Below are 27384 nucleotides of genomic sequence, written 5' to 3'. Positions count from 1 at the left end.
TACCGCTTGGCAAGCGGTACCGGAGTGCCAAGTCTAGGACAAAAAAGGCTTCTCAACAGTTTTTACCCCCAAGCCATAAGACTCCTGAACAGGTAACCAAATGGTTACCCGGACTATTTGCATTGTGTGCCCCCCCACTCCCCTCTTATCTTATTTGCATAGTCACTTTAACTATACATTCATGTACTTACTACCTCAATTGTCCGGACCAACCAGTGTTCCCGCACATTGGCTAACCGGGCTATCTGCATTGTGTCACACCACCCGCCAACACCTCTTTTTACACTACTGCTACTCTCTGTTCATCATATATGCATAGTCACTTTAACCATACCCACATGTACATACTACCTCAATAAGCCTGACTAACCGGTGTCTGTATATGGCCTTGCTACTGTCATTTTCTTTTTGGGTCTTTTTACTGTTGTTTTATTTCCTTACTTACCCACACACACACACACACACACACACACAAAAACCTTTTACCCCGCACTATTGGTTAGAGCCTGTAAGTATGCATTTCGCTGTTTTATTCGGCGCATGTGACAAATACTTTGATTTTATTTATTTGTCACGTGCTGAATACAACCGGTGTAGAAATGAAATGCTTGCTTATGAGCCTGTTTTTCCATGCATTGTCCAATTAAATTCCTATCTGTTATATCTCTGGTTAGGGTTTAGGACGTCCCAAGGATTCCGTATAACACTAACCTTTTTCCGTTCGCAGTTTTGCAATAGACGAAACGTTTGGCAGTAGAATCGGCGTAATAAATACACTCCAGTTTCAGTGACACGTCATTTTTGTGCGGCGCCTGACGGAAGCGACTTAAATCTTGATTCTCTTTGCATGTTTTGGCGATTTTTGTTCATAAGAAAACATGTCCAACTCGGTAATTTCAGTTATTTCTCGATTCTTGGAGGAATACAGGACCAAAACATCGAATAAATTGAAAGTGGTCGACGCCTACCTTTTCTACATCTTGTTAACTGGTGCATTGCAGTTTCTGTACTGCTTGCTGGTTGGCACCTTCCCTTTCAACAGCTTTCTGGCCGGGTTCATATCTTGTGTTGGAGCCTTCATCCTGGGAGGTAATTTAAACACTCAACTGTAAATGTATTTGCATGATCTTGTGATATTCAGCTGTATTGTACATAAGTGAAGCGTGACGCTAACCAATGGCAGCCACCATTATTGTGAAATGGTTTCTGATCAATCCACCCCATTTTTCTGGCCTGCCTACAGTCTGCCTGCGTATCCAGATCAATCCAGATAACAAAGGAGACTTCCTGTCCATATCCCAGGAGAGGGCCTTTGCCGATTTCTTATTAGCCCACACTGTCCTGCACCTCGTGGTCATTAATTTTATTGGTTGAGAAACTAATGATTTGAACCCTCAGACCAGGTGTGAACAGTATGCACAAAGTACAACATCCTCACAGTAATTGTTATCCAGTGTTATGAATCTGCATGTTACTGACACGATTCTTGTTTATTTCATTTCACAGATTAACAACAGACTTGAACAAAATGCACCTGTCACCTCAAGACAACATTCATACAATAAGATTTTGCCACCCTAATTTACCCTAACTGTAAGTGCATGGGCCGATCGATAATGACTAATAATACCCACATCTTCTACACATTTCTGTCACTCAACTGTCAGTTTCTCAAATAATTATTTTGTACTATTTGTATGATTGTTGCAATCCACTTGAGATTGTTGAAATAAAATAAAAATAATTGTTGAAGAGACTTAGTTGTGATTTTAATGGAATATCTCTTTGCCATTATTGATAATGATTTTCTGAGCAGACCATTCAATAACTAGGACTGGAGACAACTCCCCAATCGGACTTATTCTAAAGCTACTTGAACTGTAGGGCTGTTTCATACTACATGTGTATGAACTAATGATTAGCTAGTTATAGGCAGCAGTATTCAAATATTTAAAAAAAAACATGCTAAATTCCCAGATTATTTTTTTCTCTGACACCCTCCAAATCTTTCTATTTTTCATAACTAATGTAATGATTACACCTTTATTAATTGCTAACAATCAAAACTTGGCCAAGTCTGTTCATCTTGGTACATTGATCTAGTTCAAAATAAGGCAACAGTAAACATGTTGTCCCCCACGAATGATGCAGAAATAAGCTAAAGAAAAAGGACAGCTCTCCACACGACCTTTTCAATAAGTCTTGCGAGAGCGTGAGCTTGGTAAGTAAGTTCTGTCTCGTACGACTGAGTGTATCACTAACTATGATGAAACAATTTAAAGAAAAGGCAACCGTAAAACACGAATAATAAAGGTTTCCGAGTTCCTAGTTGCTTTGAACGTGGCATTAATCAAGACAGACCTTTTTCGTTATCTGACGCAACTGTAGGGCAGTAGGATTCACTTTCGTATATGCCCAGCAGAATGAAGTAAAATACATTTTAAAGGGAAATAAAACATATTTCAGACTTTGTAGCTAGTATTTTGGTCTTTTCGTGATTCCGTATGTGCAACTACAATAATATTCCCCGACCCCCATATACTTCGAGAAAGGTTTCTATACCGTTTTGATACTTCTGAAAGCATCCATGTAACTGGTAAAGATATTTTCTACACATATATTTACATAAACTATGATCGTTATAATATTGCTGACAAGTTGGTGTGTAGCTAGCTATTCAAGCAACATGCTAGTTAGAACTAATTATCTAGAAAAGCTAGCGGCAGCCAACTTGCTAGCTATTGTAGTTAGCTTGGGCATTTTCACATACCGGTAGCTTTAATAAAGAGTACATTTGGAAACTCTGGGTATAAGGAGCCATGAAGACGAACGTGTGAAGTTCATAAGAGCATCAAAGTAGATGTCAAATGAAAGCCAAGAGTGTGCGTGCCTCTGTTCCTTCATAATCTAATGCAGCTGGATATCTTTGTGGATCTATCCAGACTTTAGACTGTTCGAATCCACATCCACTTGAAAGCGTTTTGCTACACAAACTCTAGGGGAAGAGGGATACACACACGTTCTCAAATGTAGATCTCTAAGGAAATCAGTGAATTTTAAACATCATGATAGTAGTAATCTTGTAATAACGATTAATTCAATTGTCTGTCAGTCATTCCACTCAAATGTATTATTCACAGATTGTCACCATGCCACTGACAAATGCTGAAAAGCAAAGAAGATACAGGCAAAGACTAAAGGAGAAGGGGAGTTATGAGGAGGTCAAAGAAAAAGACAGGAGGAGGCACAGTTTGAGAAAAGCAAAGGCTAAAAGCCAAGGAAAATGTATGTTTCTAGTGTTTTGTGATTTTGATCAATTACCCTTTCAATGTATATTTCCATACAAATTATTTATAACTTTGTGTACCTATTTATGCTACATCACAAAGAGAATGACATTCAAATCCATAATTCATTTCTGTGTCTAGAACAGAGCAGGGACCCTACATTTCATTCCGTTACCATAAATATGTTACCTGGTGTTAATCCACTTCACTTACTGTACTTTAATAACCAGATACTTTTTTTGTATAACTAAGTTGTCATATATCACAAAGCTGACACCCCATTCTTTCAGCAGACATCTTTTAATCTTATTTCAGAGCAGATATTTATGTTTTTGGATAACTTGGTCACACATTTTGGGGAATTTACTTTTGCTCTTAGTAATGTCCTGTTTATATTTGCTGTTTTATTCTATTCCTTACTCTGTATGTGTCCTTGGATCTTGAAAGGTGCAATAACATGTATTATTATTATTGACAGGGCATGAGTTTGATCATCATCTGCTGAAGATGGATCAATATGGGAGATATGAAAGCAGTGGTCAGCCAGAAGAGCTTTTTGTAGGTTAACCCACATTTTTATCCATTCTTCAAAATGAGAAGCAATTAATTCTACAATAGTAGAATAGTTTAATAGTCAAATAGTTTATTTCCCTAACACCAACCATGGTCTATTCTAGGATCACTCACTGCATTGGAGGCAGGTCAAAGAGGAGGCTGAAGAATGTGAGATTCAGCAGTGCCAAGGGTCAGCAGTTTCATTAGGAGTTGAAATGTCCCAGGTTTGTCTAAAGGAGGACCCAATTGAACAAGATCCCTCCTTTGATACAGTTTCAGACATCCATGGAGTCACAGAACAAGAGCGTGTACATAAACGCATGAAGTATCTCAAAGTAAAGGTAAGTAGCTATATCCTTAACTGTGCAAGCCTTGTTACAAGGCACAGAGTTATTGTTAGAAATAAAATAATACTGAATGAATTATGTTTTATCCGTGTCAGGTGCTGCCTTCTCTAGTCCCAGTCAAAGAGGAGTCTGAAGAATGCTCCCTTTTGCCAGTAGATGAAGTTGCCTCAATTACAGTGAAGGACGAAGAGAATGAAGACTGGTTGAAGTCAGAAGATGAGGATCTTGTGAAAGTGTCAGTGCCTTGGGAGCTGTTGGAAACATCACATCATCATCATCATGTTCAGATACAGAGGACAGTGAGATGGACAGTGATAATGTGCGGGTGAGTTCAAACATTTAATAAGACTGAGTGAAATAGACACACTTTGAGATGTTTTGTAAGGTTAGGTTTGTGTGCATTATCTCTTTAGTTCTGCCTTTGTCAATGGGCCTCCAAATGATATTTTATGGATGTTATGGAAAATGTCCTTTTTTTTCTCTGATAGCACATGGACACAAAAACCCTCAGTAGAAAGAGGCCAAGAGCTGCTGTGGCCATTCTACCACAGGACCCCCTGGAGTCAGAGGTGGAAGACCTAAGTGACTCAGAGGATGATGACCTAGAGTATATTCCAAAACCAGGAGATCTGGAGGACGAGTCCCCTTCTAAGCTTACAACAGGAGATGCTTCCCCATACCCTAAAACCGCAGAGTCTCCCAAGAGAAAGAAGAGAAAAAGCAGAAATGTAATTATATTGGTTCCTACAGACACACATAACCACAATCTCGACACAGTTGTAAGCCCATGTAATTCTGGTTCCTTCAAAACACAGCCAAGACATCCGCTTTGGAAGAAGGCTGACATAGATTCCTTCCAAGTTCCAGATCCAGTGTTTGTGGCACCACAGTGTGTTCAATCCCCCTATCAATATTTCAAGATGTTTTTCACTGATCAGATGATTGCACACATTGCTGAGCAGACCAACCTTTACTCTGTTCAACAGACTGGATCCGCAATCAACACAAACTCTGGAGAGATTGAGGATTTCTTGTCTATGCTTCTCTACATGGGTGTTTTTGAATTTCCAACCTTTGTAGACTACTGGCATTCTGACTCTCGCTTCCCACCTGTGGCTGATGCCATGTCTGTGAGAAGGTTCCAGTCACTCCGCAGCTTTCTTCACTTCAATGACAACATGCAAAATAATCACAGTCCTGACCGCTTCTACAAGATCCGACCTCTTTTTAACATGCTGCGTCAACAGTGTCTCCTCATACAGCCAACCAACAGGCAAAGCATAGCTGAAGTCATGGTAGCTTACAAAGGCACCAAAGCAGGAAATCTTCATCATTACAAATCTAATCAGCATGACAAATTTGGTTTTAGGTTATTCTGTCGGGGCAGTTCTAAAGGTATTATCCATGACCTGCTACTGTACCAAGGGGATACAACATTTCTCAACAGTGGGCTAGATGAAGATGAACAGAATCCTCTGCTGGGTACCAAGGTTGTCACCACCCTCTGTACATCTATTGCAGAGCCAGAGGCTACAGTTGTTTTCTGTGACAACTACCTCATCAGTCTTGACCTGGTCAAGTCCCTGCAGGCCAGACTGGGTGTGAGGTGTATTGGCACTGTGAGAGCAAACTGCACAGGTGGAGCAACTGCAATGGATGACAAGGATCTTGCAAAGCTAGGGCGTGGAGCATATGACTACTGTTCTCAAGAGGGGGTGATTGCTGTCAGGTGGTTGGACAAAAAGAGTGTCTCAATACTAAGCAATGCATGTGGAATTGAACCTCTAGGGTATGTTAGGCGGTTCTGTCGGGAGACCCATCAAAAGATTGATATCACATGCCCATCAGTCATGTCGGCTTACATTCAAGCAAAGGAGGGCATCGATCTGTCTGATATGCTGGTGCGTCTGTACAAGACACCTATGAAGGCACGCCGGTGGTACCTACCTCTGTTTGGATACATCCTTGATCTGTGCATTGCCAATGGTTGGCTGATGTACAAGCGGGACTGTAACCTTCTCAAGGAAAAACCTGTGCACCTAAAAAGGTTTCGTTTGTCTGTGGCAGGGACTCTAAAAGTAGTCAACAAACTCCCAGCCAGGGTTGGCCAACCATCAGTTCCTCCAAATCCACAAAAAACTCCAAAGCGGCTGCACAATCCCAGAGCCTTACAGCCTACAACAGATGTCCGTTATGACTGCCTTGGACACTGGCCTATCTTTGGGGAACAGAGAGGAAGGTGCAACCTGTGCGTCAAGGGCGTCTCGAGGTGGAAGTGTTCCAAGTGTGGTGATGGAAAGTTGTTTTTGTGTCTGAACAACAAGCAGCAGTGCTTTGTGTGTTATCACCAGAAGTGATCATTATCAAAGCACAATAATATTATGTTGGATTTTTGTTACATAAAAAAATATTTATTCGAAAACATTCGTTTTTGTTGTATTCCTATTATATGGAAGTTTCCATGAAGTTGATGGACAACCTAATTGTTCTCACTGTTTCAACATTGATGCTGTTAATTGTGGCCATTTTTGCTGTTACTGTGATGCCTATAATTTTGTATAATTTGGACTACCATGAAGTAAAGGTTACTTTTTTATTTACGTTTTACTTAACTTGAACATGTTTTTGTATTATTGTTTCATAATGACATGTACATTTACTAAGGTTTACTGAATTATAATTTGTGTTGCACAAATAAAAATGCGCTACTTGTTTCTCACTTTTGCCTCTTTGTTCAGAAGTTTCTTTTTCCACTAGTTTTTTTTACTATTCTGCACCCTACCTATACTGAACAAAAATATAAAACGCAATATACAACAATTTTAACGATTTTACTGAGTTACAGTTCATACAACAAAATCAGTCAGTTGAACTAAATAAATTAGACCCTAATCTATACTAGGCAAGTCAGTTAAGCAATAAGGCCCGAGGTGGTGTGCTATATGGCCAATATACCAAGGCTATGGGTTGTTCTTAGGCACAAAGCAACACGGAATGCCTGCATACAGCCCTTAGCCTTGTTATATTGGCCATATACCACAAACTCCTGAGGTGCCTTATTGCTATTATAAACTGGTCACCATCTAATTAGAGCAGTAAAATGACAAGTCAGTTAAGAACAAATTCTTACTTACAATGACTGCCTACTGGGGAACAGTGTGTTAACTGCCTTGTTCCGGGGCAGAACGACAGATTTTTACCTTGTCAGCTCGGGGATTCGATCCAGCAACCTTTCGGTTACTGGCTTTAACCACTAGGCTACCTGCCGCCCCGATCATGCTGTTTAATCAGATTATTGATATGACACACCTGTCAGGTGGATGGATTATCTTGGCAAAGGAGAAATGCTCACTAACAGGGATGTAAACAAATTTGTGCACAAAATTGGAAAGAAATAAGCCTTTTGTGCGTATGGACAATTTCTGGGATCTTTTATTTCACATCATGAAACCAACCCTTTACATGTTGCTTTTATATTTTTGTTCAGTACTCCCAAGTGGGAGCCTACGCCCTCCTAGGCCCACCATGGCTGCACCCATTGCCCAGTCATGTGAAATCCATTATTATGGCCTAATTAATTCAATAAAACAGGCTGATTTCCTTCTATGAATTGTAACTCAGTAAAATCTTAGAAATTGTTGCATGTTGCGTTTATATTGTTGTTCAGCTTAACAAACAGAGTAGCAGCTGTCGGGTCACGTCAATTCGAATCTGGTATTAGAACAAATTATTTAGCAAAGAGTAACTCAAGTTTTCTTTGTTCTTTAATTATTGCAAACACTTGAATGGTAAATATGTTGTTCGTATATATACGGTCTCACTGTGACACCACGCAGGGCAGACAGAGAAGAGAGCGTCACATCCTTTTGTTCTCCCTTATATACTCTGACAGAGATAGTTCCTGCTCAATGCTGGCCTGTCAGAGGGAGGATGAGCATCGTTTAAACTTGCTCATCCTAACGTCGGCGTGCAGGCTGGCCCCAGCCTCGTGACGCACTTCCTGTCGCCTGGTGTAGTTCTTGTCTTCAGCAGTTGACTTATCCGTAGTTTATATACTTAATATTGTAGCATAGCTTCCCCGGTATATTATATAGGTTATGCAAACAAATAGCCAGTTCAACCCTAACACAGCATAAGTGAAACTGTGTGGCGTCAATATGCATGCGTGACACAGGAGGTTGGTGTCACCTTAATTGGGGAGAACGGGCTCGTGGTAATGAATGGAGCAGAATCAGTGGAATGGTATCAAATACATCAAACATGGTTTCCAGGTGTTTGATGTCATTCCATTTACATCGTTCTGGGCATTATTATGACTCCCCTCAGCAGTCTCTTGTAGATTGTGTGTTGGCATGTCAGCGTAAGTATGTGTGGGTAGAGTCCAGTCAGTGTGCATAGTCAGTGCAAAATGCAGGCCTAGATAGTATTCAGCCAATTAATGAAGGTTATTTTTTGACTGAACTGAATCCCCCCTAGTCTCTGCTTCAAAGGAGCATGACGTTCCAAGAGGGTTGAAGATCGTATCAGCAAGGAATATATTTTCAAATTCTGGTATTTTGGTCTTTTCGAGTTTCCGTATGTGCAACCGCAATAATATTCCCCGAGTCTCGGATACTTCTGAAAACATCCATGTTACAGGTAAATACATATATATATATATATACTAAACATATATGAACTTTATTGCCATTTGATGACAAGTTGGTTGTGTAGCTAGCTGTACAAGCCATCATTTTGCCAAATAGAAGCTGATTATCTAGCTAGAATATAATAGATAGCTATCTAGCTACAAGCCAACGTTAGCTTTTGGGCAATTCCACGTACTAGTATACAGAAATATAAATAAACGCAACATGCAAAAATGTCAAAGATTTTACTGAGTTACAGTTAATAAGGTAATCAGTCAATATAAATAAATACATTAGGCCCTAATCAATGGATTATACATGCCTGGGAATACAGCTATGCATTTGTTGGTCAAAAATACCTACCAAAAAAAGGTAGAGGCGTGGATCAGAACCAGTCAATGTCTGGTGTGACCACCATTTGCCTCATGCAGCACAACACATCTCATTCGCATAGAGTTGATCAGGCTGTTTGTGGAATGTTGTCCCACTCCTCTTCAATGGCTGTGCTAAGTGGCTGAATATTGTCGGGAACTGGAACACGCTGTCGCACACGTCCAAAGCATCCCAAACATGCTCAATGGGTGAAATGATGGTGAGTATGCAGGCCATGGAAAACCGGGACATTTTCAACATCCAGGAATTGTGTACAGAGCCTTGCGCGACAATGAGCCTCAGGATCTCATCACGGTATGTCTGCATTCAAATTGCCATCGATTAAAATGCAATTGTGTTTGTTGTCCATAGCTTATGCTTGCGCATACCATAACCCCACCATGAAGAGCGCACTTCTACAACGTGGTAGTGGCCATCAAATGTGAGCGTTTGCCCACTGAAGTCAGTTACAACTCCGAACTGCAGTTTGGTCAAAACCCAGGTGAGGACGACGAGCACGCAGATGAGCTTCCCTGATACGGTTTCTGACAGTTTGTGCAGAAATTCTTTGTTTGTGCAAACCCACTGTTTCATCAGCTGTCCGGGTGGCTGGTCTCAGATGATCCCGCAGATGAAGAAGCCGGGTGTGGAGGTCCTGGGCTGGCGTGGTTACACGTGCTCTGCGTTTGTGAGGCCGTTTGGACGCACTGCCATATTCTCGAAAACTACTTTGGAGGTGGCTTAGGGTAGCGACATTAACATTAAATTCTCTAGCAACTGCTCTGGTGCACATTCCTGCACTCACCATGACAATTGCACACTCCCTCAGAACTTGAGACATCTGTGGCATTGTGTTGTGACAAAACGACACATTTTAGTGGGTTTTTATTGTCCCCTGATTATGCTGTTTAATCAGCTTCCTGATATTCCACGAATGTCAGGTGGATGGATTATCTTGGCAAAGGAGAAATACTCACAAACTGGCATGTAAACACATTTTGCGCCCAAAACTGGAGAGAAATAAGCTTTTTGTGTATATATACTTTTTGGGTCCATTTTCCAACCTGTTAGGTACATAATCCTAACAGGGTGGAAATTTGGAACCTAAATTAGCCATAGCTCTGTGATAACTTGCATTGGATTTTAAGTTGCACAGGATTTTAACTTCTCTATCAAACATTGAGAGAATGGCGCTGGATTGGATAGCAGCCATTGTTTTCTCCATTTCCTATGACCGAAAAGAGCTTCTGAACATCAGAACAGCGATCATTAACCTTGATTTGGATAAAGATTTATACTTCAACGAGTCTGAGGCGCACAACATGTTGCTCACCGCCGGACCAGGCCCCAAAGCTTGATTATTAGTTGATTGTTTGAATCAGCTGTGTAGTGCTAGGGCAAAAAACTAAATGAATTTGGGAAAGCCTGGGCTAAGCGTAGCTGGGGAGGAAGTGTAGTTTGTCAACTGGAGGCACACACAGTGTATGGATCTGTGCAAATCTGTTACAGTAAGTATATTTTTAATTTGAAACATTCTTTCTCGCTGATATCAAAGATAAAGGCCAAATGTTTAGAAACCCGTATCATAAGTGATGATTATTGATGTTTGTAAACATTAAAACAGCGTCGGGATTGTAGTTCACATGGATCCAGGCGTGGGTGAAGCTGACCGCTGAAAACTCTAGGGAGAAGGCAGAATGCTGCCTCGGGTTTTCTAGAGCTACATTAGGACCAACGTATAGTAGTTCTTAGGAGCATGTCATATTGGGTGTCAAATGAAAGCTACAGGTTTGGTCATTCATAATCAAATGCAGCTGTGATATCATAGTGGATCTATCCCTCTTTGGAATTTTGAATCCATATCCACTTGAAAGTGTTTTGTACAGAAACTTTGAAGACGGTCACTGATTGGCTGGGGGAGGAACACACGTGTGTGTGTGTTTGATTTAGCAAATGCAGTTGTTTTCAAGGGGTGAATTAATTGATTGTAAACATCTTGATACTAGTAGTGTTGTAATAAAGATTAATTCAAATGTCCATCAGTCATTCCACTCAAATGTTTTATTCACAGATTGTCTCCATGCCACTGACAAATGCTGAAAAGCAAAAAAGGTAAAAGACTAAAGAAGGGAAGTAATGAGGTCAAAGAGAAACTTAAAACAGAATACATTTTCTTTGTTCAAAGTATGTTCCTTGTGTTGTGAGTTTTTTGTCATTTACCCTTTCAAATGTCCATACAAATTGGTAAAAGAATACACTATTACCGTGAGAGCATAAATTACATTTCCACCTGTGTAACTATTCAGGCTACATCATCATGAATATAATGACATTCAAATCCTTAATTATTCATTTCTGTGGAGTACAAATCCGGGCCCATGATGTCATTCCATTACCATAGTTCTGTTACTGTGTGTTTAATTCACTTCACTTAGTGTAGTTTGATAACCAAAGGTTGTTTTTCAAACTAAAGTTGATATTGCTGACTGCCCATTCTTTCTGCAGACATCTTTGCATTATAATTTGGAGCAGATATTTATGTTTTTTTGGAAAACTTCATTCTGTTACCAAACTGCATCTGCACAGTTCTTTTACAAACCATACCGTTCTATACTCAAGGACTACTTTTAACAATGTCCACTGGAAATGTTAACAAAACACATTTACTTAAACTTCGCAATTAATTGTTTTTTGGCATACATAGAAAGATATGTGTCTGAGCATAATTCTGTTACTTTGGAATTGCCCTTAAGCTAACATCAGGGGAAGGTAGCTTAGTGGTTAAGAGCGTTGGGCCAGAAACTGAAAAATCACTAGTTTGAATCCCAGAGCCGACAAGGTACTTAATCCTAATTGATCTAACTCAACATTTGGGGGTTTGTTTTGTTATTGACAGGTCACGAGTCTGTTCATCATCTAATGAAGATGGATCAATATGGGAGATGTGAAAGCAGTGATCAGCCAGAAGAAGTTAACCCACATTTTTATTCGTTCTTCAAAATTATATAATATTTAGTTTTACATTAAACTAATCGGCTATCCATGAACGAGTTTTATTGGTCAAATTTAGTTTATTCTTCTAACACCAACCATGGTCTGTTCTAGGATCACTCACTGCATTGGAGTGAGGTTAAAGAGGAGGCTGAAGAATGTCCGATTTCAGCTGTGTCGTTAGGAGTTGAAACATCCCAGGTTTGTCAAAAGGAGGACCCCGATGAACAAGAGCCTTCCTTTGACACAGTTTTAGACATACATGGAGTCACAGAGCAGGAGTGTGGACATAAAGGCATGACACATCTAAAGGTAAGTATCTGTAACACTGCAAGCCCACTTACAAGGCCCAGAGGTGTTAGAATTACAGTGCCAGTCAAAAGTTTGGACACCTACTCATTCAATGGTTTCAAAGTAGCCACCCTTTGCTTTGATAACAGCTTTGCAAACTCTTGGCATTCTCTCAACCAGTTTCACCTGGAATGCTTTTCCAATAGTCTTGAAGGAGTATGCTGAGCACCTGTTGGCTGCTTTTCCTTCAGTCTGCGGTCCAACTCATCCCAAACCATCTCAATTGGGTTGAGATCGGGTGATTGTGGAGGCCAGGTCATCTGATGCAGCACTCAATCACTCTCCTTCCTGGTCAAATAGCTCTTACCCAGCTTGAAGGTGTGTTTTGGGTCATTGTCCTATTGAAAAATAAATGATAGTCCCACTAAGCACAAACCAGATGGGATGGTGTATCGCTGTAGAATGCTGTGGTAGCCATGCTGCTTAAGTGTGCATTTAATTCAAAATAAATCACTGACAGTGTCACCAGCAAAGCACCATCACACCACCTCCTCCATGCTCCATGAACCACACATGCAGAGATCATCCGTTCATCTACTCTGCGTCTCACGAAGACACAGCGGTTGGAACCAAAAATCTCAAATTTGGACTCATCAGACCAAAGGACAGATTTCCACCGGTCTAATGTCCATTGCTCGTGTTTTTTGGCCCAAGCAACTCTTCTTCTCATTGGTGTCCTTTAGTAGTGGTTTCTTTGAAGCAATTCGGCCATGAATCTCTATATTAACTGTTCAGATGTCTCTTAATTGAGCTCTGTGAAGCAATTAATTTGGGCTGCAATTTCTGAGGCTCTAATTAACTTATCCTCTGCAGCAGAGGTAACTCTGGGTCTTCCTTACCTGTGACGGCGGTCCCATGAGAGACAGTTTTTCATCATAGCTCTTGATGGTTTTTGCGACTGCACTTGAAGAAACTTTCAAAGTTCTTGACATTTTTCGGATTGACTGACCTTCATGTCTTAAAGTAATGATGGACTGTCGTTTCTCTTTGCTTATTTGAGCTGTTCTTGCCATAATTTGGACTTGGTCTTTTGCCAAATAGGGCTGTCTTCTGTATACCACCCCTACCTTGTCACAACACAACTGATTGGCTCAAATGCATTAAGAAGGAAAGAAATTCCACAAATTAACTTTTAACAAGGCACACCTTTTTAATTGAAATGCATTAGAGGTGACTACCTTTATAAAGCTGGTTGAGAGAATGCCAAGTGTGTGCGAAGCTGTCAAGGCAAAGGGTGGCTACTTTGAAGAATATTAAATATAAAATATATTTTGATGTAACTTTTTTGGGTTACTACCTGATTCCATATGTGTTATTTCATAGTTTTGATGTCTTCACTACTATTCTACAATGTAGAAAATAGTAAAAATAAAGAGAAACCCTGGAATGAGTAGGTGTGTCCAAACTTGTGACTGGTACTTTGTTTTCTCTGTCAGGTGCTGCCTTCTCCAGTCCCAGTCAAAGAGGAGTCTGAAGAATGCTCCCTTCTGCCAGTAGATGAAGAGGAAGTTGCCCTATTTACAGTGAAGAAGGAAGAGGATGAAGACTGGTTGAAGTCAGGAGATGAGGATGTTGTGAAAGTGTCAGTGCCTTGGGAACCGTTGGAAACAACATCATCATCATCATGCTCCGATACAGAGGATACAGAGGACAGTGAGATGGAAAGTGATAATGTGCAGGTGAGTTCAAGCATTTAATAACGTACTGCGTGAAATACACACTTTGAGATGTTTTGTAGGGTTATCTTCTTGTAGGGCCATACTAAAAGTTAATTCATTCCACTAGTTGTTTTCACCATTCTGCACCCTACCTATTATACGCTGTGTACCACAAATCTAGCTTTCAGTCTTCATTCTTTCTGCCACTATGTGACTGCATATGGAGTGGGCTACAGACATATACAAGAAGTAGGCCAGGTATAGGTGTGGCGACAATGTCTAAATTTAAGCATATAGCTTCATAATAAAGTTAAGATTTCACAAACACAAAGCATAGCTTTCTTGAGCAGCTACTAGCTTGAGTGCTGGGCCTAGTTAGTATTCAGCCAATTCTTAAAGGTAGCCCACTGGGCAAAAAACTTGTTGAATCAATGCAATTTGGCAACGTATTGTGACGTGGCTTCAGAAAGTATTAATTCCCTTTGACTTATTCCACATTTTGTTGTTACCACCTGAATTCAACATTTATTCAAATTATTTTTTTCTCTCACCACTCTACACATAATACCCCATAATGACAAAGTGAAAACATGTTTTAAGAAATTTTAGCAAATTTATTTAACATGAAATACAGAAATGTCTCATTTACATAAGTATTCACACCCTTGAGTCAATACATGTTAGAATCACATGTGCAGCGAATACAGCTGTGAGTCTTTCTGGGTAAGTCTAAGAGCTTTAAACACCTGGATTGTACAATATTTGCACATTATTTTTTTTTATTATTCAAGCTCTGACAAGTTGGTTGTTGATCTTTGCTAGACAGCCATTTAAGTCTTGCCATCTATTTTTCAAGCCAATTTGAAGTCAAAACTGTAACTACGCCACTCTGGAACATTCAATGTCGTCTTGGTAAGCAACTCCAGTGTAGATTTGGCCTTAGGTTATTTTAGGTTATTGTCCTGCTGAAAGGTGCATTTGTTTCCCAGTGTCTGTTGGAAAGCATACTTTTTTGTTGTTCTTGCCTGAGCTTGGCTCTATTCAGTTTCCTTTTTATCCTACAAATCTCCCTAGTCCTTGCCGATGACAATCATACCCATAACATAATGCAGCCACCACCATGCTTGAATATATGAAGAGTGGTACTCGGTGATGTTGTTGGATTTCCCCCAAGCATAACACTTTGTTTTCATTGCCGTGAAGTACATTTCTTTGCCACATTTTTGGCAGTTTTACTTTTGTGCATTATTTCAAAAAGGATGCATGTTTTGGAATATTTGTATTCTGTACAGGCTACTAAGCAATACTAAGCTAAATGACAATATTCTGCCCTTGAATTGCGTTCCCATGCAAAACTAGACAGATAGCTAACAACTAAGTCTTCAATAAAACTCCCAAGGCGTGACTTTTCTTGAATGAATATATTGAAAACGTTTATGTTGTGAAACTGCAAAATACAGAAAAGAATATACTTTAGTATTCAAATCGACATATTGTAGCTGTACATTATACCTTTCAAGTTGAAGTTGCATGAAAATACAAAGCACGTGCCAAGGTATCATGCATCTGGCATGACGCCAACCATATAGCTAATTGTTACTCATATGGTAATTGGCTAACTCCTTTCATTACTCTAATGTACAGCCATCTCTGTAGAATAACAAAGCATATTACACTAGAAACAGTAACAAAACCTCAGTATTGTATGTTTTACAATTCGTTTACATGACGCACGGGCAAAGTAATACAGCTGACGGCATACATGAAAGGCATTGCAATTTGTGTGAGTAAATGCAACCAACCAACATTGATATGTAAACAATTCTATCAATAACAAGATTATCATCACTAGCTAAATGCTTGAATCGAACTTACAAACAAATATTTTCCGAGGCTGAAGCGTGACAAGAAATAGCTACACTGAAAGACCTGCACCGTAGCGTTGTTTTTAGCTGTTTCTATGCGTGCAGAACGAATTCTCTACTTCCTGTTTGCGTACAGTCTTTCTAAGTACCAGAAAGCTCCACTAGGGGGCGACTAACACCATGGAACACAATGAAAATCCATCTTAACCATTGTAATAAAATGATCTGTTAGCTTCTAACAGGATGGCAGCACAGACAATGTTGTTGATCCATCAACAGTTATCTCCTATCACAGCCATTAAACTCACCATTGGGCTCATGGTGTAATCCCTGAGTGGTTTCCTTCCTCTCCGGCAACTGAGTTGGAAGGACGCCTGTATCTTTGTAGTGACTGGGTGTATTGATACACCAGCCAAAGTATAAAGAAGAACTTCACCATGCTCAAAGGGATATTCAATGTCGGCTTTATTTAAACATTTTACCCATCTGCCAATAGGTTCCCTTTGCAAGGCATTGGAAAACCTCCCTTTGTGGTTGAACACTATTGCACACAGAATGAGTCAATGCAACGTATTATGTGACTGGTTCAGCACATTTTTACGCCTGAACTTATTTAGGCTTGCCTCAAGAAAGGGGTTGAACACTTGTTGACTCGCGATATCTCTGCTTTTCAATATTAATTAAATCATTATTAATTTGACATTATGGGGTATTATGAGTGACACATCTACATTTAAAAAAAAAAAATTAAATTCCGTCAGTAGCACGGCTTCTGGGAAACTTTGATGGGGTGGGGGCCACAAAAAGACGGAACTCATCATGAGTGGCCGCAGTGGCTCATGGGTCTGCGTACCCACATCCAATGTTGATATTTGATTGCGTTGTCAACCACACACAATTCAATATGACTTTCGTAATAACTTTAAGTTTAGGCTATTTTCTTTATCTTACAAGCTAATGTAATAGTATTTATTGAAACTTAAAATGAGTAACACATCCATGGCCATATTTTGAGGTTACGGTAACTATAAATGTCTTATGGAATCATAGAAAGCGTGCATGTTCAAGATAGCATGCAAAGGCTGCAGGTCTGGAGATCTTCACAATTGCTATAATAATCTGCACAGAATCTCAGAACAGAATTTATTGCATTATGTACTTTTAATGTAATCTCTAACTGCAATCCAGGTCATTTGGTTGTGCTATTAGATAAAGCACAGTGATAACACATTAAGTTGTTTTATAAATACAAAATATCTGACATTGTATTCCCATTTGAACTTTGCTGTGCTTTTAAATGCCTGAAAGCACACTGATAACACATTTACACTGAGTATACCAAACAGGAACACCTTCCTAATATTTAGTTGCATCCCCCCACACTTTTGCCCTCAATAGCCTCAATTCGTCGGGGCATGGAATCTACAAGATGTCGAAAGCGTTCCACAGGGATGCTGGCCAATGTTGACTCCAATGCTTGCCCCAGTTCTTAGGTTGGCTGGATGTCCTTTGGGTGGTGGACCATTCTTAATAAATAAGGGAAACTGTTGAGCATGAGAGAACCAGCAGCATTGCAGTTCTCAAATCAAACTTTATTTGTCACATGCGCCGAATACAACAAGTGTAGACTTTACCGTGAAATGCTTACTTACAAGCTCTTAACCAACAGTGCAGTTCAAGGAGAAGCAAATATTTACCAAGTAGACTAAAATAAAAAGTAATAATAAAAAGTAACAATAATGAGGCTATATACAGGAACACCGGTACCGAGTCAGTGTGCGGGGGTACAGGCTAGTTGAGGTAATCTGTACATGCTTGTTGGGGCGAAGTGACTATGCATAGGTAACAAACAGCAAGTAGCAGCAGTGTACAAAAGGAGGGGGGGGGGGTCAATGTAAATTGTCCAGTGGCGATTTTATGAATTGTTCAGCGGTCTTATGGCTTGGGGGTAGAAGCTGTTGAAGAGCCTTTTGGCCCAAGACTTGGCGCTCCGTTACCGCTTGTCATGCGGTAGCAGAGAAAAGTCTATAACTTACTTGGGTGACTGGAGTCTCTGACAATTTTATGGGCTTTCCTCTGACACCGCCTATTATATAGGTCCTGGATGGCAGGAAGCTTTGCCCCAGTGATGTGCTGGGCCGTTCGCACTACCCTCTGTAGCGCCTTACGGTCAGATGCCGAGCAGTTGCCATACCAGACGGTGATGCAACCGGTCAGGATGCTCTCGATGGTGCAGCTGTAGAACCTTTTGAGGATCTGAGAACCCATGCCAAATCTTTTCAGTCTCCTGAGGGGGAATAGGCTTTGTCGTGCCCTCTTCACGACTGTCTTGGCGTGTTTGGACCATGGTAGTTCATTTGTGATGTGGACACCAAGGAACTTGAAAGTCTCGACCCGCTCAACTACAGCCTTGTCGCTGTTAATGGGGGCGTGTTTGGCCCGCCTTTTCCTGGAGTCCACGATCAGCTCCTTAGTCTTGCTCACATTGAGGGAGAGGTTGTTGTCCTCACACAACACTGTCAGTTCTCCGAAAACCTCCCTATAGGCCGTTTCATTGTTGTCGGTGATCAGGCCTACCACTGTTGTGTCGTCAGCAAACTTAATGATGGTGTTGGAGTCGTGCCTGGCCGTGCAGTCGTGGCCAAGTTCTTGACACAAACCGGTGCACCTGGCACCTACTACCATACCCAGTTCAAAGGCACTTACATTTTTTGTCTTGCCCATTCACCCTCTGAATGGCCCACATGTCATGGAAAGAGCAGGTGTTCTTAATGTCTTACATTTACATTTACATTTAAGTCATTTAGCAGACGCTCTTATCCAGAGCGACTTACAAATTGGTGCATTCACCTTATAATTTCCAGTGGAACAACCACTTTACAATAGTGCATCTAAATCTTTTAAGGGGGGGGGGTTAGAAGGATTACTTTATCCTATCCTAGGTATTCCTTAAAGAGGTGGGGTTTCAGGTGTCTCCGGAAGGTGGTGATTGACTCCGCTGTCCTGGCGTCGTGAGGGAGCTTGTTCCACCATTGGGGTGCCAGAGCAGCGAACAGTTTTGACTGGGCTGAGCGGGAACTGTGCTTCCTCAGAGGTAGGGAGGCGAGCAGGCCAGAGGTGGATGTATACTCAGTGTAGATGACAACTAAACCAAAAATCTGACATTGTTATTCTATTGGAATTCAATTGTTCTTTTAGATGTTTGAAAGTATAGTGATAACACATTGGGAATTCAACAAACTTCTGGCTGTCTTTTTGAGCGGGTGAATAAAGGTTAAACTTTCATTGATCAACGTCTCAACCAAATATTATAAATAATTCCACCTTGAAATGACGACGTGTGCCCAGTGGGAACTGACTTTATGACTGAACTGAATCCCCCCTCATCTCTGCTTCAAAGGACTGTGACAACCATGAGCGTGATGTTTCAAGAGGAGTGAAGATTAAAGATTGCAGCAGAACATCATTGGATCCAGGGACGGTACCAGATAGAGATGAGAAAGCTAATGCTGTTGATTTCAGTGAGTACCATTGGTGGGGTGGGTTGCAGTTATTGTCTAGATATAATAATGTGTTACATGTAAATGACAAATGTTTCATTGCTCATTAACTAGCTCACTGGGCACAAACATCAATTCAACATCTATTCCACGTTGGTTCAACGTCATTCCATTGAAATGACGTGGAAACAACATTGATTCAACCAGTGTGTGCCCAGTGGAATGGCTCTAATGGAGTAGAACTTGAGTTCATTTGATGTTCTTCTCACTTTCCTGTAGGTGGCTTTGAAGGGGGGTCCTCCTTCTACCCCTGCCCCCATTGTGCAATCGGCTTCACCATAGAACGCTTTTTCCTTGGGCACCTGAAGAGGGACCACCCTAAAGATTACATTGAAATGCTGAAGACTGGGAAAATCAAAGCCTATAAAAGAGGGAGTTTACGGGTGACCCCAGCCACATGCCCGCAATGTGGCAAGAGCTTCACCAATAAATATGTTATGCAAACGCATCAGAGGACTCATGCAGGGAAGAAATCCTATCACTGTGCAGACTGTGGGAAGAGCTTTGTCTACGCTGATGCACTTAAAAGACACAGATGGACTCACGCTGGGGAGAGCATATAAATGCTCTTGAGTGTGGCAAAGGATTCAGCGGACGAACGAGTCTGACCAGCCATGAAATGATCCATACAGGAGAGGGACCATTTAAATGCCCTGTGGGGGGAAATGATTCAATCAGGACGTAACTTAAAATGTCACCAACGATTCTGTGTAAAGACCGAGTAAAGTTGTAACGGAAGAAGTACATATATTATCTTTAGTGAGTAGGTGTCAGAGGATTGCAATAAAAAAAACATATTATAAATATATAATAATGTAACTGATGTAATACACTGCCACCTAATTAAGTATGTTATTGGTACATTGGTCTAGTTGAAAATGTAAATCATTCAAGACAGGCCTTTTCCTTTTCTGACGTAGGATTCATGGTAGTAGGATTCATGTAAATGTATGCCCAGCAGGTGGCAGTAAAATACATTTTTAAAGGAAAATAAAATATTTTCAAATTGGTCTTTCCGAGTTTCCGTATGTGCAACCTTAATAATATTCCCTGAGATTTAGATATGTCTATGTAACTAGCAAGCAGGTAAATATATTTTCCTTGTTTATATGAGCTTTATTGCCTTTTGGTGACAAGTTGGGTTTGTAGCTAACTATACAATCTATCTGTTTGCGAGCTATAACATAACTTTAGCTAGCTAACGTTAGCTAGTATGCTTTAGGGCAGTTCTACGTACCAGTACAGTACCGGTATAACAAAGAGTAGCCATAGATGTTTGAAGACTAGGTATTTTGAAGGACCCATTAGGACCAACGTGTGTAGTTCATAGGAGCATGTAAAATGAAAGCTAAGAGTGCGTGTCTGTCGTACTTTATTATCAAATTCAGCTGGGAAATCATTGTGGATCTAACTAGCTAGCTAGCTATCCCGCTTTGGACTTTTCGAATCCACCTCCACTTGAAAGCGTTTGACTTAATGAGGTTCTCGTATTAGCAAGCGAGGAACAATTACAGTTGTGTGTTCTTTCTCGAATGCAGTTCTTGAAGGGGTGAATTAATTGATTGTAAACATATTCATACTAACATTAGTGTTGTAATAAAGATTCATTCAATTGTCTGTCAGTCATTCCGCTCAAATGTATTATTCACAGATTGTCACCATGCCACTGACAAATGCTGAAAAGCAATGAAGATACAAAGACTAAAAGACAAGTGGAATTATGAGGTCAAAGAAAAATACTTAACGGAATGTGTTTTAAATCACAGGCTAAAATACAGAACATGTATGTTGTGTTTTGTAATTTACCTTTAAAGTTTAGAAACACATTGCTAAAAGAAGAAATTACCTTGTTGATAGCATATATTACATATTTCTACCTCTGTAACTATTCAGGTTACATCATCATGAATATAATGACATTCAAACTCATAATTATTGATTTCTGTGGAGTACAAATCAGGGACCAATGATGTCATTCCATTACCATAATTATGTTACCGTGTGTTAATTCACTTCACTTAATGTAGTTTGATAACCAAAGGTTGTTTTTCAAACTAAAGTTGATATTGCTGACTGCCCATTCTTTCTGCAGACATCTTTGAATTATAATTTGGAGCAGATATTTACGTTTTTGGAAAATGCCGTCATTCTTACCGTCATTCTGTTACTAAACTTGGCATCTGCACAGTTCTTTAATAAACCATACCAATCTATGCACAATTACTACTTTTAACAATGCCCTCTGAAAATGTACTTAAACTTTGCAGTGAATTGTTTTTGTTTGACATACATTTAAAGTGAAACGTCTGACTCAGTATAATTCTGTTATTGTGAAATTGCCCTTTAGCTACCATCAACATTGGTGTCATTGTTGACTTTCATATGGGCTTTGTTGATCCTTGTGATCTAACTAAACATTTGGGTGGGTTGTTTTGTTATTGACAGGTCACGAGTCTGTTCATCATCTGCTGAAGATGGATCAATATGGGAGATGTGAAAGCAGTGGTCAGCCAGAAGAGCTTTTTGTAGGTTAACCCACACTTCATGCATTCTTCAAAATGAGAAGCAATTTCATTATACAATATCTAAAACGAGCGGCTATTCATTAACAAGTTTTAATGGTCAAATAGATGTTAATCTTCTAACACCAACCATGGTCTGTTCTAGGATCACTCACTGCATTGGAGGCAGGTCAAAGAGGAAGCTGATGAACTCCAGATTTCAGCTGTGTCGTTAGGAGTTGAAACGTCCCAGGTTTGTCAAAATGAGGACCCTGATGAACAAGATACCTCCTTTAATCCACTTTCAGACATCCATGGAGTCACAGAGCAAGAGGGTGGACATAAAAGCATGACTTACCTCAAAGTAAAGGTAAGTGCCTCCTTAACACTGCAAGCCCATTTACGAGGCCCAGAGTTATTGTTAGAATGATGATGCTGAATGAAGGATGTTTTCTCTGTCAGGTGCTGCCTTCTCCAGTCCCAGTCAAAGAGGAGTCTGAAGAATGCTCCCTTTTGCCAGTAGATGAAGTTGCCTCAATTACAGTGAAGGAAGAAGAGAATGAAGACTGGTTGAAGTCAGAAGATGAGGATGTTGTGAAAGTGCCAGTGCCTTGGGAACCGTTGGAAACATCATCATCATGCTCGGATACAGAGGACAGTGAGATGGAAAGTGATAATGTGCGGGTGAGTTCAAGCATTTAATAACGTACTTAGTGAAATACACACTTTGATATGTTTTGTAGGGTTAGCTTCTTGTAGGTTCAAACTAAAGGTGTCTTCATTCCTAGTTGTTTTGACCGTTCTGCACCTTACAGTGAGGGAAAAAAAGTATTTGATCCCCTGCTGATTTTGTACGTTTGCCCACTGACAAAGAAATGATCAGTCTATAATTTTAATGGTAGGTTTATTTGAACAGTGAGAGACAGAATAACAACAAAAAAATCCAGAACAATGCATGTCAAAAATGTTATGAATTGATTTGCATTTTAATGAGGGAAATAAGTATTTGACCCCTCTGCAAAACATGACTTAGTACTTGGTGGCAAAACCCTTGTTGGCACTCAGAGGTCAGATGTTTCTTGTAGTTGGCCACCAGGTTTGCACACATCTCAGGAGGGATTTTGTCCCACTCCTCTTTGCAGATCTTCTCCAAGTCATTAAGGTTTCGAGGCTGACGTTTGGCAACTCGAACCTTCAGCTCCCTCCACAGATTTTCTATGGGATTAAGGTCTGGAGACTGGCTAGGCCACTCTTCTTGAGCCACTCCTTTGTTGCCTTGGCCGTGTGTTTTGGGTCATTGTCATGCTGGAATACCCATCCACGACCCATTTTCAATGCCCTGGCTGAGGGAAGGAGGTTCTCACCCAAGATTTGACGATACATGGCCCTGTCCATTGTCCCTTTGATGCGGTGAAGTTGTCCTCTCCCTTTAGCAGAAAAACACCCCCAAAGCATAATGTTTCCACCTCCATGTTTGACGGTGGGGATGGTGTTCTTGGGGTCATAGGCAACATTCCTCCTCCTCCAAACATGGCGAGTTGAGTTGAAGCCAAAGAGCTCCATTTTGGTCTCATCTGACCACAACACTTTCACCCAGTTGTCCTCTGAATCATTCAGATGTTCATTGGCAAACTTCAGACGGGCATGTATATGTGCTTTCTTGAGCAGTGGGACCTTGCGGGCGCTGCAGGATTTCAGTCCTTCACGGCGTAGTGTGTTACCAATTGTTTTCTTGGTGACTATGGTCCCAGCTGCCTTGAGATCATTGACAAGATCCTCTCGTGTAGTTCTGGGCTGATTCCTCACCGTTCTCATGATCATTGCAACGCCACGAGGTGAGATCTTGCATGGAACCCCAGGCCGGGGGAGATGGACAGTTCTTTTGTGTTTCTTCCATTTGCGAATAATCGCACCAACTGTTGTCACCTTCTCACCAAGCTGATTGGCGATGGTCTTGTAGCCCATTCCAGCCTTGTGTAGGTCTACAATCTTGTCCCTGACATCCTTGGAGAGCTCTTTGTTCTTGGCCATGGTGGAGAGTTTGGATTCTGATTGATTGCTTCTGTGGACAGGTGTCTTTTATACAGGTAACAAGCTGAGATTAGGAGCACTCCCTTTAAGAGTGTGCTCCTAATCTCAGCTCGTTACCTGTATAAAAGACACCTGAGAGCCAGAAATCTTTCTGATTGAGAGGGGGTCAAATACTTATTTCCCTCATTAAAATGCTAATCAATTCATACCATTTTTGTCATGCGTTTTTCTGGATTCTTTTGTTGTTATTCTGTCTCTCACTGTTCAAATCAACCTACCATTAAAATTATAGACTGATCATTTCTTTGTCAGTGGGCAAACGTACAAAATCAGCAGGGGATCAAATACTTTTTTCCCTCACTGTACCTATTAAAAGCTGTGTACCCCAAACCACAAACCTAGCTTTCAACCTTCATTCTTTCTGACACTATGTGACTGCATTTGGAGTGGGCTACTGACATATACAAGAAGTAGGCCAGGTATAGGAATGGTGACAATGTCTAAATGTAAGCCTATAGCTTCATAATTAAGTTAAGATTTCACAAACACAAGCATAGCTTTCTTGAGCCGCTACTAGCTTGAGTGCTGGGCCTAGTTAGTATTCCGCCAATTCTTGAAAATACTGTAACTGACTTTCTGACTGAATACCCGCCTCATTTCTGCTTCAAAGGACTGTGAAAACAATGAGCATGACGTTTCAGGAGGATTGAAGATTGAAGATTGCAGCAAGACATCATTTGATCCAGGGACGACACTAGATACAGATGAGAAAGCTAATGCTGCTGATTTCAGTGAGTACCATTGGTGGGGTGGATTGCAGTTATGGTGTAGAGATATAATAATGTGTTACATGTACATAACACGTGACACGTTTCATTTCTCAATAACTATAGCTCTATAATGAAATAAAACTGTAGTTCATTTGATGTTTTTATCCTGTCCTTTAGGTGACTCTAAAAAGGAGTCCTCCTCCTTCTACCCATGCCCTCATTGTACGCTCGGTTTCACCATAGAACGCTTTTTTCACGGGCACATCAAGAGGGCCCACCCTGAAGAGTACATCAATCTGCTAAAGTTTCGGAAAATCATAGCAACCAAAGCCACGTGCCCACAATGTGGCAAGAGCTTCTCCAATAAATATGTTATGAAAACACATCAGAAGAGTCACACAGGAGAGAAACCATATCATTGTGCAGACTGTGGGAATAACTACGTCTTCGCTGATTCACTCAAAAAACACAGATGTAGGAAAGGATTACGAAGACAAACCCATTTGACCAGCTATGAAATGATCCCCACAGTAGAGAGACCATATACATGCGTTCAGTGTGGAAAAGGATACAGATTTCAAACCCAACTGACTAGCCATGAAAAGAGCCACACAGGAGAGAGACCATATAAATGCTCTCAGTGTGGAAATGAATACAGAAGACCAGCCCATCTAAAAAGACATCAAATGACCCACACTGAAGAGAGGCCGTATGATTGCCTCAGGTGTAAGAAGTCATTCTACCGGACGGAAACTCTAAAAGCACACCAGAAAACCCATACAGGAGAAAAGCCTTATCGGTGCTCTCAGTGTGACAAAAGTTTTGCCTTTTCCAGAGATCTTAAGAGACATCAGTTGACACATACAAGGGAGACCCACACTGGACAGAGGTCCTATGATGTCCACGAGTGTAAGAAGTCCTCCGGCCAGCTGGAAGCCTTCAATGCACACCAGAAAACACACAAAGTAGAAAAGCCTAAGCCTTATCAGTGCTCTCATTGTGACAAATGTTTCGGCTTTTCCAGAGATCTCAGAAGACATCAGTTGACACATACAGGGGAGAAACCGTTTAGTTGCCCCCAATGTGAAAAATGTTTCGGTAGAAAATGGGAATTGACGTACCACCAACGGACACACAGCGGAGAGAGGCCTTATCACTGCTCTGAGTGTGGACAGAGCTTTAGCCTAAGGGGGAACTTTAAACGCCACCAGCAGAGCCACACAGGGAAGAAGACGTTTCATTGCACTCAGTGTGACAAGAGTTTCTTCAGAGCGGCTCACCTGAAAACCCATCTCCTCATTCACAATAGAACCAAAACAGTGGTCTGCGCTAACTGTGGGAAAGGGTTCAACCATGATGGGAACTTAAAACGTCACCAACGATTCTGTATGAAGACAGAGCAAAATTGTAATGCACCCCCATCTGTAGAAGTACAGATATGATATTTAGTGTGCTGTCAGAGGATGGGAATAAATAACATATTACGAATGATATAATAATGTACTATAATGCCATCTCATTATAAGTCTGTTCTTCTTGGTACATTTATCTCTAGTTCAAAATCATTTAAGAGACAGGCCTTTTTGTTCTCTGATGACTGTAGGGGAGTAGAATTCACTTTCATGTATGCCCATTAGGTGGCAGTAAAATAGGAAAGTATTTTTACACGGAGTGGTACTTTCTACTTTTCGAGATTATGTATGTGCAACCAGAATAATATTAGCTGACTCTCCGATACTCCTGAAAATCATCCATGTAACTAGCTAAAGGTAAAGATATTTCTGTGTGTATATATATATATATATATATATTTAAACATGAGCTTTATAAAGCCATTTGAGGACAAATTGGGTGTGTAGCTGACTATACAAGCCTTATGTTTGCCAGATAGAATAAATTAGGGCAATTCCACATAGCGTTACTAGTCGTTTCAAATAGGGTGCTAGTACGGTATAACAAAGAGAGTAGCTAGCTATGTATGTTTGAAACTGTCTAAAGACCCATGTGGACCAACATGTGAAGTTCATACGAGCATCAAGTTGGGTGTCAAATAAAAGCTAAGAGTGTCTGTTTGTCTGTGTGTGTTCTGTTATAATAAAATGTAGCTGGGATATCTTTGTGGATCTGTCCCTCTTTGGACATTTCTAATCCACCTCTATTTGAAAGCGTTTGACTTCGGTTCATTGATTGGCAAGGAAGAACACATAGTTGTATGTTTCAAATGCAGTTCTTGAAGGGATGAATCAATTGAGGGTAAATATATTGATAGTAGTGTTGTAATAAAGATTCATTCAATTGTCCGTCTTTTCACTCAGATGTATTATTCACAGGTGTCACCATGCCACTGACAAATTCTGAAAAACACAATAGACTAAGAGAAGAAAATGTAGGTTAATGCTTTGTGAGTAAAAAAAATAAATACAATCTATTACCCTTTCAAAGGTCCATAAGATGACATGACCTTTGAT

At 40.5% G+C, this 27384-nt stretch overlaps 4 protein-coding genes across 11 annotated transcripts; all 4 read left to right on the top strand.

Annotated features, from left to right (window-relative positions):
- Positions 1 to 698: 698 nt before the first annotated feature.
- Positions 699 to 1756, top strand: LOC106613943 (dolichyl-diphosphooligosaccharide--protein glycosyltransferase subunit DAD1). The gene is made up of 3 exons (XM_014216789.2): positions 699 to 1089; positions 1244 to 1403; positions 1507 to 1756. Exons 1-2 carry the CDS (start codon positions 879 to 881, stop codon positions 1372 to 1374), a joined length of 342 nt encoding a protein of 113 aa, XP_014072264.1. The 5' UTR covers positions 699 to 878; the 3' UTR covers positions 1375 to 1403; positions 1507 to 1756.
- Positions 1757 to 1969: 213 nt separating this feature from the next.
- On the top strand, positions 1970 to 6908 carry LOC106613942 (piggyBac transposable element-derived protein 2). 3 transcript variants are annotated; one of them, XM_045687607.1, is made up of 7 exons: positions 2238 to 2596; positions 3141 to 3285; positions 3766 to 3845; positions 3965 to 4183; positions 4285 to 4514; positions 4678 to 4917; positions 5176 to 6908. In XM_045687607.1, the coding sequence occupies exons 5-7, from the start codon at positions 4494 to 4496 to the stop codon at positions 6544 to 6546; spliced, it is 1632 nt and encodes a 543-aa protein (XP_045543563.1). In that variant the 5' UTR covers positions 2238 to 2596; positions 3141 to 3285; positions 3766 to 3845; positions 3965 to 4183; positions 4285 to 4493; the 3' UTR covers positions 6547 to 6908. The 3 variants fall into 3 exon arrangements, with proteins under 3 accessions (XP_045543562.1, XP_045543563.1, XP_014072262.2); XM_045687606.1 differs by lacking the exon at positions 2238 to 2596 and adding an exon at positions 1970 to 2221 and having other exon boundaries at positions 4678 to 6908; XM_014216787.2 differs by having other exon boundaries at positions 4678 to 6908.
- A 1667-nt stretch (positions 6909 to 8575) lies between these two features.
- On the top strand, positions 8576 to 20625 carry LOC106613941 (oocyte zinc finger protein XlCOF8.4). Of its 4 annotated transcripts, none has more exons than XM_014216783.2 (7): positions 8759 to 8827; positions 11261 to 11301; positions 12086 to 12159; positions 12295 to 12492; positions 13968 to 14210; positions 19455 to 19575; positions 19834 to 20625. In XM_014216783.2, the coding sequence occupies exons 2-7, from the start codon at positions 11283 to 11285 to the stop codon at positions 20175 to 20177; spliced, it is 999 nt and encodes a 332-aa protein (XP_014072258.2). In that variant the 5' UTR covers positions 8759 to 8827; positions 11261 to 11282; the 3' UTR covers positions 20178 to 20625. The 4 variants fall into 4 exon arrangements, with proteins under 4 accessions (XP_014072257.2, XP_014072258.2, XP_045543561.1 ...); XM_045687605.1 differs by lacking the exon at positions 8759 to 8827 and adding an exon at positions 9587 to 9691; XM_045687603.1 differs by lacking the exon at positions 8759 to 8827 and adding an exon at positions 10346 to 10697.
- Positions 20624 to 26984, top strand: LOC106613939 (gastrula zinc finger protein XlCGF17.1). Of its 3 annotated transcripts, XM_014216781.2 has the most exons (6): positions 20624 to 20700; positions 22060 to 22139; positions 22282 to 22485; positions 22578 to 22799; positions 24817 to 24937; positions 25094 to 26984. In XM_014216781.2, exons 2-6 carry the CDS (start codon positions 22089 to 22091, stop codon positions 26356 to 26358), a joined length of 1863 nt encoding a protein of 620 aa, XP_014072256.2. In that variant the 5' UTR covers positions 20624 to 20700; positions 22060 to 22088; the 3' UTR covers positions 26359 to 26984. The 3 variants fall into 3 exon arrangements, with proteins under 3 accessions (XP_014072256.2, XP_045543558.1, XP_045543557.1); XM_045687602.1 differs by lacking the exon at positions 25094 to 26984 and having other exon boundaries at positions 24848 to 24937; XM_045687601.1 differs by lacking the exons at positions 20624 to 20700; positions 22060 to 22139; positions 22282 to 22485 and having other exon boundaries at positions 22665 to 22799; positions 24848 to 24937.
- Positions 26985 to 27384: the final 400 nt, after the last annotated feature.

The sequence above is a fragment of the Salmo salar genome, chromosome ssa10 (genome assembly GCF_905237065.1).
Source record: "Salmo salar chromosome ssa10, Ssal_v3.1, whole genome shotgun sequence".
In the NCBI taxonomy this organism is placed as follows: Eukaryota; Metazoa; Chordata; class Actinopteri; order Salmoniformes; family Salmonidae; genus Salmo; species Salmo salar.
The sequence above is the reverse complement of the archived record's forward strand: the minus strand, read 5'-3'. Positions and strand labels throughout refer to the sequence as shown.